The sequence below is a fragment of the Varroa destructor genome, unplaced genomic scaffold (genome assembly GCF_002443255.2).
Source record: "Varroa destructor unplaced genomic scaffold, Vdes_3.0 BEIS01000004.1, whole genome shotgun sequence".
NCBI lineage: Eukaryota > Metazoa > Arthropoda > Arachnida > Mesostigmata > Varroidae > Varroa > Varroa destructor.
In genome coordinates, this window is record NW_019211457.1 from 41,909,872 (window position 1) to 41,923,608 (window position 13,737).

The 13,737-nt window shown below is 44.5% G+C and overlaps 1 protein-coding gene across 1 annotated transcript in view; it reads left to right on the plus strand.

Moving 5' to 3' along the window:
* Positions 1 to 5,662: 5,662 nt before the first annotated feature.
* Positions 5,663 to 13,737, plus strand: part of LOC111249979 (uncharacterized) — a 48,753-nt gene continuing 40,678 nt past the window's right edge. The window contains exon 1 of the mRNA XM_022804494.2: positions 5,663 to 6,850. Within this exon, the coding sequence (XP_022660229.1) occupies positions 6,679 to 6,850 (172 nt within the window). The 5' untranslated portion in view covers positions 5,663 to 6,678. The remainder of the gene's footprint in view (positions 6,851 to 13,737) is intronic.

A 13,737-nucleotide genomic window follows, 5' to 3' on the forward strand; every position in this document is an offset into this window, starting at 1 on the left:
TGTATTTCCTGTAGCTAGTATGTTGAAAAGCTGCCGCTTTTTGTATTTGTCTTCTATTTTGTTAGCGATAATTTCGGGTGCCTTTCCTAGAGATTTATCGGTGAAGACCAAGGGGGCTCAAGTGATTCCGCAGTAGAACTCCGCCCACTTATCGTTCCCCTTACACAACAGCCCTTTTAAGGGACCATCCCCAACCCTTGTTCAGTCTGGACAGTCGTTATCAGCCATCTTTTTCCCTTACCCCTTCATCTCGATGTGAGTAAATATTTCATTTCCATCAGCTGACTCCTCCTTAACACGTGTCTCAGCCGAAACGAGCTGCTCAGCCATGACATGCACCCACACACATGCACGCACGCATAGACAGACTGATACGAAGTTCTTCTCTTCGTACCGCTGCAGATATTACCTATACCGTACATAAATAGGAACTGGAGTACGCGTGTGAAATTGTCGTTCGTAACCTAGTTTCGCCTCTTGTCTTAACGGCTTTTGTAACGGCCTTCTAGGCCAAACGTTCCACATTTTGAAATTAATTTTCGTATCAAGCTCTCACGCATATCCTGTCGAAGTCTTTGGCCATGATTATGACGATGGCCAAATCAATGCAATGGATGGTAGCAACTACTTTTTTTTTTACGAACGGTGCAGCGTTGACTTACGCTTGCACACACGTGTAATAACAGTCAGAATAGAACAGCATCTTCGCAAGCCTGAGCACGTAAATAATCACACATAAAATCTTAATATACCAAAGCTATGGCCACATGATTTCGATAGCCACTCCCTTAAACATGCTATCTTGTGGGCTGTTGTCATCCGCATATTTTCACATCAAAAATATGCTAACTCTAATTAGCATTGAATTCTTTACCCGATCAGAGAGAACTCGATTCGAAACATCGCATTCGAAATTTCAGGGGTCGATGAAGTTTATGTTAGGGCATTTTCTCTATAACCTTAGGCCTGAGTGACTGGAGAATTTCATTGTCCTTGCAAAACGCTTTGCACTAAGAAATAGAACAACAAGCGGTGTTATCTTATTTTGATGGGCTGGTCAGGGACATCACATCCGAAAGGAATACATCAATGGCAGTGCTGTGTTTTCTATCAGAGTTCGTTTGTACGAGCCGAACATCAGATCAATCACAAAATATCGGATCATCTGGTTGACTCCACCTTCCTTCATCTTTATACATTCGCTCTAACCACGATTCATCCATATTAGCTCGTTGCTTCTGTCCGCCAGCTAGGGGGTATCGGTGATCGATCCCCATACAATCTCAGCCTTTGAGTACCTCAGGCCACTATCAAGGATCGTCGTCAGCATCGGCGCAAACCGCCGAGTAGTTTTATAATTACCGACAATCAAGTCGTCTGAAAAAAATGTTCTGATACTGCCTTTAAGCATTATTTCGGAGGAATAACCCATACCTGGTACAATACAGAGTGAGTCTTAATCAGGCTTCGAGGCCAGATAATTTGACGCGTCTTTACGCTTAATGGGCAAGCACGCTGACACTGCACCATCACGAACTTACTATTACCTTTTATATACGTCGTCTTGGCATGTTCTGCTATTTTTTTTCTCTCGAACTCTTGCTATTCTATTATCTCTCTGGGGTAGTTCTGCTTCTTTTAGATACGAATAGATACTTTGTTGAGTCTTCGACTGTTAATGCTCTGCTTCAGGCGTTCGCGCACTCAACATATTGATTGTCTTTTAGCAGACAGTGGATATGTGGACTATTAGGTTGGAGGGAATCAGAGCAGGGGATATTCTGCCTGGCAAAACTATGACCTCTAACAAGAGTTTGCACGCAACCGGAGGATCATTCGCCCAGCTCGAACAAGAAGGTAACTCCTAGAACGGGCGTGGGCCGTCAAGAAAGAGCAACTGCCTAAATGTTTCGGACACCGCCAGCGAAATCGCAAATTGGTATTCTGCTATAGCCTGTAGAGAGAAAATCAGCCAGCCCCTTGTCCTATATTCTATAGCAAAAACGGCGATTGTCAGGCAAAAGAAAAATGGCCTGTTGATCCTTTGTCAGTTGAGTGCTTTGCAGTTCTATAGGTCATCTTTGAAAGGAAACACCTTCTGCATTACTTACAAATTTACGTACGCTCGTGCAGATAGCACGAAGATAATACGGATTCAAGTTTATCCTTATGAAATAGTATAAATTATTAAACAGCAAACTCTTTCCGATAACGATTTTAGTTGATAATAAATGTCTTATTTGTATCGTTCTAAAAATGTTATCTACGCGTGTTCGCTTATACCAGTAGCGTAATTAAAGCTACTGTTTGTTTTTCACGTCATATTTGTTTAATCCGTATGTTGATAGTTGTTTTTTTTTTCATTAAGACACACTTTAATGTCAGTGCGCTGTCGAATTAGTATGTGTGTGGCTTGTTATTGTCTCTGGTTACAAACATTGATTAGGGCAGACAGTAATTGACCGCTATTCGATCAGGGTTGCCGGTCGCTTTCCAGCTCGGCTCTTTCTTCCCACATATATAAGCTTTTAGCTGACCAATGGACACAGGACTTGCAGGTTTACAAGGTAGCTGCGTCTACAATGCCTTACACCCCGTAATGTTTTCACGAATAATTGGCAATTGAAGTAAACAAAAGTTCTTTTGTTCGAAATCTAGAGCACTGCTAAGTTAATCCACCTTGAAGGTGACTAGATAATAAAATGATCATAGCGAGGAAGACATCACTCCAAAGACGAATCGTGACCAGTCGTTTAAACAAATGACTATTAAGTTTATTTACTCATTTGTCACCGCGGCCGGCGCAGTGATCGTTTTAGCCTCTCTCTGAATAGAGATTGTTGATTTGTTCGACCGATAACGCGCTCTTTACCCTTACGTGCGTCATATGCAGTGTGACATGTCCGTTGCAACAATATGCCACAGTGATATTGGGAACATCTATATTTAGATGCTGGATATCACATAATTTAATCGTTTTGTATTGAAGCAGCTGCAAGGTGAAACTAATAGCAGTTCAACGCGCGGCACAACACGAACGATCGTTTTTCCACACAAAAGTTCAGTGATCTTTTCCAATATGGCTGACACTACACTCGAACGGTATTGTAGTGGATCTTACATATTAGTCAGAACAAATCGAAATTGATCTTGTCCATGAGTTCCAGAAATAATAGATTCAATATAATAGGCTTATTGTACAGTATCTATATTCTCAGCTCCATGGAAAGGTCGGCAGATTTCATCCTTAAAGTACATAGATATTTTCTGTTTTCTACCGCCTCTGTGGTTGCTGTTTATTCTAACCCCCCGTTGTCCTTTTCCTCTAGTTCTAGACTCTTTCTTGTTCGCCTTATCTTCACGCCCAATGGGCCTTTTCAAACTCGCTCTCGGTACGCCGAAGGTCCATTTTGTGCAACGAATCGCAAGTTTCGAACCTGCCCCAGCGTAAGCGTCTCGTTGCGACATACCACACTCATTTCGGGACCCACGAAGGGCAGCTGAAGCGGCGGGCAACGACCACGAGATCTTTTCTTTCCTGCTTCTTTTTGCCTTTTGGGTATCTGTGCGTTCATTGAGTTGTTTCGTACGTACAGAACTGCCGTATGAAGAAAACTGTTAAAATGAACCGGTTGAATGCCCTCTATGTGCAGCCGTATCTACCATTCAACGTTACTTCTTGCCCCCTGTTTACCGTGATGCACGAACCCATGTTGGTAGGATGGCTTTGATTGCAAGGTTACTATGCCACTGTCACCCATTCGGGCTCGAACGTCGCGCTCAGTGAGACTTTGCTTTCTCTTATGTCCTATGCTAGCCCGCATGAATTTGTTTCCTTGATGAAGAATTCCTGCCAATACTGGGGTGTTGCGTACAAAATTCAAACAGGACAAACTTCACATTTGTCCTGCGCGTAAAGCGGCTTACATTAATTGCATTTATTATTGTTGTTGTTGCTAATCGTTATTCTATTCTTGTTTCTGCTATGACGTCTGCTAATACCTGCCCCCTTTGTCTCACTTTCGGTCACAATGCTTTATGTGGCGTCCCTTCGAATGAGCAGTCCTTTCTTCCCTCAGCTACCCGAGCATCGGGATAGCGCCAACCTATCAAGCAGCTAGCAACTTCCGGTGGAAATTTTCGCTTGTTATCAAGGTGCATGCGAACTCCTTGAAAATACGAGGTGGCAAAAATGCCTTCAGAGACGTAGCTTGCTTTTCATCGCCACTGGGCATTACTACCGCCGCCATCATCGTCGAAACTGTCCCTTTGTTTCGCTACCCGTGTAAACTAACAAGTTAATGAGTCAAAGCAAAATTATTGGAAAAGCGCGCGTTTCTAACAAGTGACAGGGGCCTATCAGATACGCAAGCAGAAACAATTGGCCGAGCTTTGAACCGTGGAAAGGCTACGAATCTGTAGAAAAAAACGCGAGGATTCGATGGGGAGAAAAACCAAAAAGCTGGCCGCCCCTACAGAAGAAAAGAAAGATGACAGCAGGATACGAAGGTGTTTTTGGGGCGAAGGGGTAGTCGAAAAAGGTTAGCCGAACGTTGATAGTGGTAGTGTAATTTTTCGTTGAAACCATCAAATGATTGGTAACCGTATAATTGCATGGACAACTGGCAATATTGGCATTTAACGTGCATAGCTGGGGGCTCAGGTACCTGACAAGCAGATAAATAATTGCGATCGTTTTCGTTTGATCGATTCCGTGAGACATTATATAATGACTTATTACAGCAGTCTGATAGGATGGCCACATACATGATATACCTCATCCACTCCATAAAGGAAAAAGAGTAGGTATACAAAACTAATCGTTGAATTTTTACAAAATGTGAGGATCAATGTTGTGTTGTTCAACGAAGATACATATTGACTGACGACATATAGCACGTTCTTAAGTCGACCATTTGGAACAAAGTAACTTATAAGTTCTTGTCTATTTTTAGATTGTTTAATTTTCTAATAGCATACTATGCTGAAGTGCATTATGCTAGACTCTGAGCATAGCAAATCTTTAACACTATATGTCACACATACATATACTTATACAAATTCGCGGCCGAGAACGGCGCGCATCTTATTGTATTTCGAGTCCTTGTAAGAAGGTACCTCTCCGCGGTGTTCATGATATTATTAATAGTTTCAGAACAAATCCTGTTACATATTCCTCTCTACGTTACTCCTTCTTAAATGTTATTCATGGCAACTTTGCCATTAAGCCCCCGCTAGACATATATTTGCCAGAGCACCGCTATCGACAATAGTCGGGAAACACACACACCATACAGTTCTGAGATAAGAAAGCACCCGCCTCCAAGGCGCCTGACTGCACGCTTGAACATGCTTAGGCTCAAGCCGGCCCTGTCCCAGCGCGGTGTCAGCCCTGGTGGCGGATGCAGACATTACGCCCAGACGTTGCAATCGCTCGCTGTTCGCTTTCTACGGCGTGTGCGGCAGCGGAAGCAGGCTGCACTTGTAAGTCAGGAGGGCCTTTACGCCGACCGTGGTCCCTCCCACTGGGGCCCGAGGTGCCTGTCCCTCGTAAAGTGGCGCCTGCGCAGCGCGCACTCGGGGCGGGGCCACTAAGGGCCCTCCACCCTGCGGCTGGGCGCACTTAGGGACCCCTACAACCGGGAACACAGTGGCCAACTGGAGACTGACTTCGAAGGAGAACCCACGAGAACGGGCGGCCCGACCAGGCTCGTCTGTTGCACTTCGCGCTAACCAAAGCAAAGCAAGTTAGCGAGTGACAACCGTCTGCCTACCTATCGTGCTCCTGAGTGCAGACCCCGTAACAGACTATTGTGGTACTGACAACACTGTGATGATAACAGTATTAATGATAACGCCGTGACTGTTGAGACAAGGCACCCCACATTTTTGGGGTGCAGGAAATCAGATAAGTAGCTCCACTATTACCCGCCTAGTAACTAGAAACAGCGATACGTGTCGATAAATCGGGCAGTGAATTAAATAGCGACAAGCGGATACAATTGAAAACATCTGTCGTTTTTTTTTGTGGGGTATTTTGAGAAGTCGTGAATTTAAGTGATTGTGGTTGCTATGCTATAGTGACTGAGTCTCATGCTAGCCTCCGAGCTTTGTGTGCGAACCCCTGCGTTGTTTGGGTGTATTTTACGGGTGTATGGTATGATAAAAAATTAAGTATATCGTGTGGAGTGTTAGTATCCGTATAGTAAAAGAAAAAAAAAAAACTATTATAGTGCATGGAACAGTATCGATCAAGCGTACATAAATGACGACTTAGAACGCGTGGTGCGCCCCCTATATGTAAAGATATCCTATAACGTCATTAAGGTATCTTTTTTGAAACAATTCACTGAATTTCCCGAAGACCATATGCATATGTATCCGGAGGTTGTAACAAATCACTAAATGTGTATTTACTCTGTTGACTGAAGGAGCAATTTCGTAACGCTGCTATCCGTTAAACGGAATCGGGTTGTGAAATCAAATAGGTGTCACGGAAAGTGCTGATGCATAAGTGAATATTAGTAGTAATCCAAGTTATACGAAACTACTGGATGCATAGCTGACAGGGCATCAGTTCTGTCAAAACATTTGCAGAACAAGCTCTAGCTCAACGATAAGCATCGTACTGCAATAGGATCAACAAGTCTGAAAAGAGGAAGCAAAAATCAAGCAGCTATGCGCAGTGGAGCTACACCCCCTTCTCGTAGCAGCGGCAGTGGAGCTTCAGTGCGTCCCTACGGTCGTGGCGGGCTGGGACCCGACACCCATGGAGGACACGGTTTATATGAACCTGTGCCCGGCTCACAAGCGCCTCAACAGGCCAATGGCAATGGACCATCGTCGCAAGGTAGGCCCATAGCTAAAGCTAAGGAAAAATTTGTTTACTGAAAGGTTTTATCAGCAAACGTATATTCAGAAAATACACAATTAAGACAATGAAGTTCAACTTATCCTATTGGTCAATCGAAGCTCAAACCGATGACTTTCACTCGAAAGTTACTGAACTTACTCTTGTTTATTGAAAAGAGTCACCTATGTTTTAACTGAAAATTGATGTCATCATGCATTACTGAGGGTAGACTTGGGACAAACATGCACACATTCGTACGCTTGTCGTCCTATCACTATATATATACATATATATATATATATATATATCCTTTCATTAAAAAAAAAAAAATATATATATGTATATATTGCGTTATAGATAAAATTTATTTTATTTAAAAAAAATTATCAACACTTGGCAATCGAAAATCAAAACAACCGATACTTTACAAGTTACTGTTTTTCTTTAACCGAACGTAGATGACGAAATGTGAGATGGCAAAGTGATAAAATCTAAATATGTATAGTTGTAAAAAGATTTGCAGCCGGTTAAATCGGCTGGTTGTATTAGATCAAATGTTCCTATCAAGGTTGTAAGCTTTTCTTTAATAATAAAGTTAAAAAACATTATTTATGTTGGGCCTAGGGTTTAACTGCCATATCGCAAGCTCTGTGGTATCCCTATGAAAAAATGTCCATACTTTGTGGCGTATCGTAAACAATGTGTTTTCTGCTTTGCCCTTTCGATGTGATGAAACGTTTGCCCTATACATTTTTTTTACGATGACTTGTTTTTCTTGACACGGTAATGTGCTATCCATTAACTAGCTAATTCCATCCATAAGAAACTGATTACCAGCATCAGTCCGTATCGAGGACTAATGTAAGCAGAACAAGCGAATGGATGCGCTCGGTTGATTCTTCTTTGATGCATATGTGTATGTGTCTGTGTGTATTCAGGTCTGTTGTCATTTGCTTGCCATTAAAAGGGCATTGGCTTATGGACGGCAGGGGCGTGCTTCTCTCTTCGTGGAGAACTTCGAAGCCAGAGTCGCTACAAAGGTATCGAGCATTCTGTTGTTCCCTAGCTTAGAGCTCAATGTTGCAGTTACCACCACCTCGATATGGAAAATACGGGGACGGGCTATTCCTCCAATGCAAATAGTCAATGTGAATCCTGCTTCGTATCGGGGGCAAGGGCGACTGAGCTGTGCCTAGTGCTATGAGCCATACAGTGCAGGACAAAGACGTTAGAAAGTGTTGATGTTTTTGTACACGAAGCGTGGTGTTTTTTTTGGCTGGATGCACCAAGGGATGGGGGATGGAAACGCGGGGGCCTAGAAAGAGTGGGGCAGAATAGGTTCATGTCTCCTTGTAGCTGTTGGTCCTGCTACATATACGACGCGCACAAACGAATGGGAGTTTTATATATACACGTCTATTCAGGGGCCCGAACAACATCTATTTATTCGCATTAGGAAAGAAGGAAAGGGCTGTGTGTATCTGAATGTCAGAATGCAAAGCTTGTGGATAGCGGCTGCCGACGCTATGGGGTGTGAGAAGACCGCCAAACCCCATTCCCTTGGGGGTTTCTAACAAGGGTTGTGTACAGGAAACCGAAGAAGAATAAGAAGGAGGAATCGAAGATGAACGACATTGACGATGTCAGTGAACAGTTCAAACAACACGTCGTTCTGTACTATATATACTTGAGAAATGAAAGTTCGCATAGTTTAGAGGAGTAGTAGAAAACGGGCAATGGTTGATGGCATAGGACTTTTTCAGGACTCTACCGAGTTACTTACATACCTATGTTTACAATGCGCACAGACAACATAACACATGCAAAGAGCACCTACGCTATGCTTGAACGCGGTTTTGAGCCTGATCTTCTTTGAAGGACTGCTAAGCACAACCGTGCACTCCAAACTGATCTCAGAGGATGATAAGTACGATGCAAATGTCAAGTACGGCACTCAGTTTAAGTTAGATTTGTTGAGAGGGTCTCACCTTTCTGAACCTCAGGTATCACAGCACGACTTGATGAGCAAATTGTACCATTTCGAAATCGGCTTTTTTTTTTCAGAACTTGATCATTAACACGTGCTATGCTATCGACTTCGTTTATACTAGTCTTAATAACAACTACCTTCCCATAACTTTGACCCCTTTTGAAGTTTCTGTACTTCACCTCAGTTTAAACATTTGTCTCATGTACACGCTAACGGAAAAAGAGTCTACTTTTCCCTTTCGGATGGGGTCATCTCCATCATCATCTCGTTTCTCCTCTAGTCTACCTCGTTTCGTTTTTTTCTCTTCCTCATCCATGCCATCTCTGCTTTGTCAACGAGCTCAGCATTATTTAGGCCCTTCGGTTCCAGTCGTTGGCGGCTGTTGCTGCTTCAGAGCCAATCAGTTTGCCTCTGGGGTCAGTCTCGTTGAAAGCAGCTAGGCGAAGTGTCCCTTCCGAGCCCCTCAAATAGTCTCCCAACAAACCGTCGTTTCAAACTACTCGCGGTCCATCCCGCACCTCTCGGTCTGTTCTCCTACCTCTTCGGCGTTCCTTTTCTCGTCTCCCCCCCTCTGAAACCCTTGCGTAGCTCGTTGGCGAGCTACGCGGGCAAGGAGCAGACACGGCCCTTTCCAATGGGAGCGCACTGAAGTCCGAGTAGATGATGTGGTCGTTGTTGTTGAACGGCTACTGCTGTCCGCCGCAGGAAATCAAGAGTCGAAGCGGACAACGAAAAGACCAGTCACCGGTGATGGCGGTGGGGGCGGTCTGGGAAATCTTAAAAATGTTGTCAAAAAAGTAAACATGCAATCAAGGTTCCCCGGGGAGACGGTTGCGCGTCTGGACGCCGGCGTAGCTTCGCCGACGACCCGCTGCTTTGCTGCTTCTGGCTCTGCAGGGACTACCGCTGCTTGAGCATGCGACCGGTAACCAACTAAGAGGGCGGACCGGTCAGTGATGACAAGCGAAACGAACGTTTCGGTTTTGAGTGGACGAGTATAAGATGTTGCCGCCCACAATTGTTGTTGCTGATCGTGGCTATGAACAAGGCACGGCCAGATGGACATTTCAGGTTCTCGAACGTCGTCTAACTACATGTTGGTTAAAGTCATATTAGGGGGCTTATTAAGTTTTACCCCTTGGAAAGATTTGTTACGATGCAGTGTATACTGAACTAACATTGTGCAGAACCGTCTATCTATAAAAGTTTCAACTTGATTATCAATCGTTCCAATGAACCGAACTAGAAGTAATTTTTAGTAGACATTAGAACTTAAAAAATAGTGTGATTTCTTATATATTGCTGGTTAGAAAGCAAAGCAGATTAGTCTTCTTATACTGCGTAACACATAAGCTTTTGAGGTAGGTGCGGCTGGCAGATTTTCTGTGTTGTGTCCTTGAAGGCGTAATTTCGCACCATCACTGTGTTAGGTGGCGTCCTTTTAACAACGAGCATTTAAAAGTGGGCCTTGCTGCTAGGCTGTCGGTACTGGATAGAAATAATCACCCCACTGAAGTGCTCGTTCCACTTTTCGCCGATGCATTCGCGTCTCAAGGGGCCTTATAAGGGGAGGACACTCAATACTCTGCGGCTTGCAACGGGTAGGAGGCAAGCAGAACGGATAAAGACGCACATGCTATTTAATGAAAACATTGCATTAAGACTTAGGACATGTTCGGCTAGACGTTGAAAGTTGCAGAAGTTTTTTCACATCTGAGGTTGGGTCAAGAGAAGAAGGGATAAATGGAGACTCAGGAAATAGGGGCATTTCGAGCAGCCCTTAACGACGTAGCGGGAACGTGATGATAGGCTAGCCACCGCATATTCCCCAGCTACAACAAAAGGACAACAGTGTTAGAGATTAAAGGATAAAATAAAAATCTATTTTCTCTTTTTATAGGTGTTGCAGGTAACTAGCATGAGCCGTAAAGTTGATATTCAGCAACTTGATGGCAGACATTAATTGAAAAATAAACTTATTCCATTTTACAAAGTCTAACGACCGTAACGCTGTCGAGCCCGGCAGTTAGCGTGGTAATGTAAGGTGGGCAAGCTAATGGGCAACCTATAATGACTAGCGCAACAGCTATTTTGGATCATAATTGATATTTTTTTATTACTGGTCTGCTAGATCTGGGTTAGACGTTCTTTTTTTTTGTGTTGTTTGATATTTTAACATTTCGAGACTATGTTGCGCCAGGACGCAGTATACTTGTTCGAGGAATAAAAGCCATAACACCATTCACTAATTACCAGCTTGAATTGTAATCAAAACGACGTAATAGGACGCATACTAACGATACGTCAGTGGCCGATTCTGTGTGCATTATTTATTTAGTATCCGGTTGTCTCTATTATATGAGGATCAGTTTTGCGATGCCGACGACTCACTCTAATGTCGTCGTGTTCGCCCGTCCAGCGAGAGAGATGTAGTTCGTCATGTTGGCAGACTCGGCGGTTGGGATATACACTGCCATATACACAAACATAAACTATAATCGTTGCATATGAATGTACGCGGAACCGCCGGTCGATTGAAGCGTCCACAGTACCGTCAGCCAATGTGTTGTCTAATGGAAACTTATAGCGGGTCATAAAACAACTTGGTGATCGTAACGACCACGCTGAGCTTGAGTTAGCAGGAGTCTGAGTGAGGCTCAACTGCGAAAGCAAACGAGTGACGCCCTCAGCTATCCACCGAAGCGATGGCCAGAAACGTGCCGATGAATACCAATTGAGTCGATAGTGCCCAGTCTACGATTCGAGCTAACAGTACAGAACCGTGTTATTATTGCTGTTTGTGCGTCTACTCTCGCTGTTATTATTACTACGATTATTTTTATTGCTAAGCGGTGTAATCGCTCACGTTTTAGATTGTTCGATTACATAGTACTCCTTTGCTTTTCATCCTGTTGCTGATGCTCTCATAGCTGCTGTAGAATAGTTACTTGTTGAATAAATCCGCTATATATATAGTAGCAGATGCTTAGTTGTGAAAGCCAAACAAGAAAATGTTACTAAAAATTTTTTATACTAATTAGACGAAAAAACTGGCTCGATATTTTTCTATAAAAATCTCCACGAAGCTTCGTCAGTAGATGTTACCTATCAAATTCAAAATGTTTCTATAGCGTACGGTCGACACGATACGCTGCAGTGAAATTCGAATTATGGCATCAAATTATAAGATCTGCAACGTGCAAGTATTAATTTCAGATCAAAATGACATACTACAGGTAATCGATTGACATCGCGTCACAGAAGGAACACTTCATGCGTTCGTTCACCTTGTTTGCCTAACTGGACTGCGAGATCTAGCCAATGCTGCCGCCTAGGTTGCTCTCCTCGGCCGCAACTTCGTGCCCGCTAAAGACGGCAGCGGCGTCCCTAACGCCCCTTCTACTGCCGCTAGCTTCTGTGCTGAAACGAGAAGCGGCTCGCAGCTTAATGGACTTGCCACCTGACTCCACCAGCTTCGAACGGGCAACCCTGTCATCGCTCACAGGTTCAGCCGGAGCAGCAGCGGCCGCGTTTTCGTACAACACCTCGGCTGCTGATGATGTTGATGGGGTGATGAAGGCTAGGGCGTAGATGGAAGCTCGTCTCCGGCTTAGAAGCCGCGGCGCCGAACTGCCGGTTTCCTCGTTTTCGTCGGCGTCAGCAGAGGAGACGGGTTCTTCAACCCAGATTCACCCTCGTTTGCCATGTGCAAATGGATGACCGGCTTAAATCAAGTGCCGTTTGTCGGCAACTGCCAGTTGCCAGACGGGCAAAACGGGCATTTGCTAGACCTGTGCAATGACGACGACGACGACGACGACAACGACCCGTCTTTCTTTTTCTCTCGCTCGCCCGAGATGGAAAAGCTTCCCCGACTAGGGATCACACAGTTTCGCGGAGAGCGGGCACGCCCCTTAGGACACCCCGTCGAAGCCGCCTACCCTATCCTTAACCCCAGCTTCCCTCTGGTTTAGCTGCTCACGTGGCCGTCCTACCTCTCACCTAATAGGCTCCTCTCCTCAGCTGCGTTGTTCGCAACTAGTCCTTCCAGTGCGAAGCTACAGCAGCGGTTCGCTGATCTGCCCTCCCGTCTACCTCTCCTACAGCAGTTTGTGTTCTCGCTAGCAGCTTCAGTATTCCCTCTTTAGCATCCGCTGCTATGTCCCAAAGCTCGCTCGACTTGCGGCAACAGCTGTTGGCTACCTCTACTCCCGAACGGATACAGAGAGAACGAGGATCACGCCTTCGCCTACCTCGCTTTGTTTCACGGACACTCGGCCGTATACCGGAGTACTCTCGTATACACAACAAACAGATACATCGACAGCTACGCGCTAAAGTGGGGCAAGTGTCGTTTGCTACAGTATATACACTACATTACATCGACAGGGGCTGTTCGCGGGTCCGCTTGACTGACCGACGGGTTAGGCGAACCGTCATGGGGTACTTTGATGAGAGGCATCATATCGACGCTGCAGAAGCTCCGCCTTGAAACGGACGAGGACACAATAGTCTGATAAGGAAGAAATAAATAATAACGAAGTTTAGTTGGTTGACAAATGGCAAAAGGTGCGCAATAATGTACGGAATAATCCCGAACTGGAACTCGCGCTTAGTAAATGAGCGTGTTTATTTCGTGTCCGAACAACGCCCAGAAACGATCGAGTGGCATTGTGCAAATGGACAGTAAGCAACAAGATTTGAGTCTGTGTTGTGCTGGTCGTTCATAAGGGGCTACAGAATTGGAATCAACGATAGGGGCAGCATCCCCTCCGCATACGAAACCTTAGATAGCATTATAACTGCATTAGTTATTGAAGCCAAACGAACCAATTCGTTTGGTCACAGGATAAAGCTGTGACGAAAACCAAACATAGTTCCAATCTGATTATCC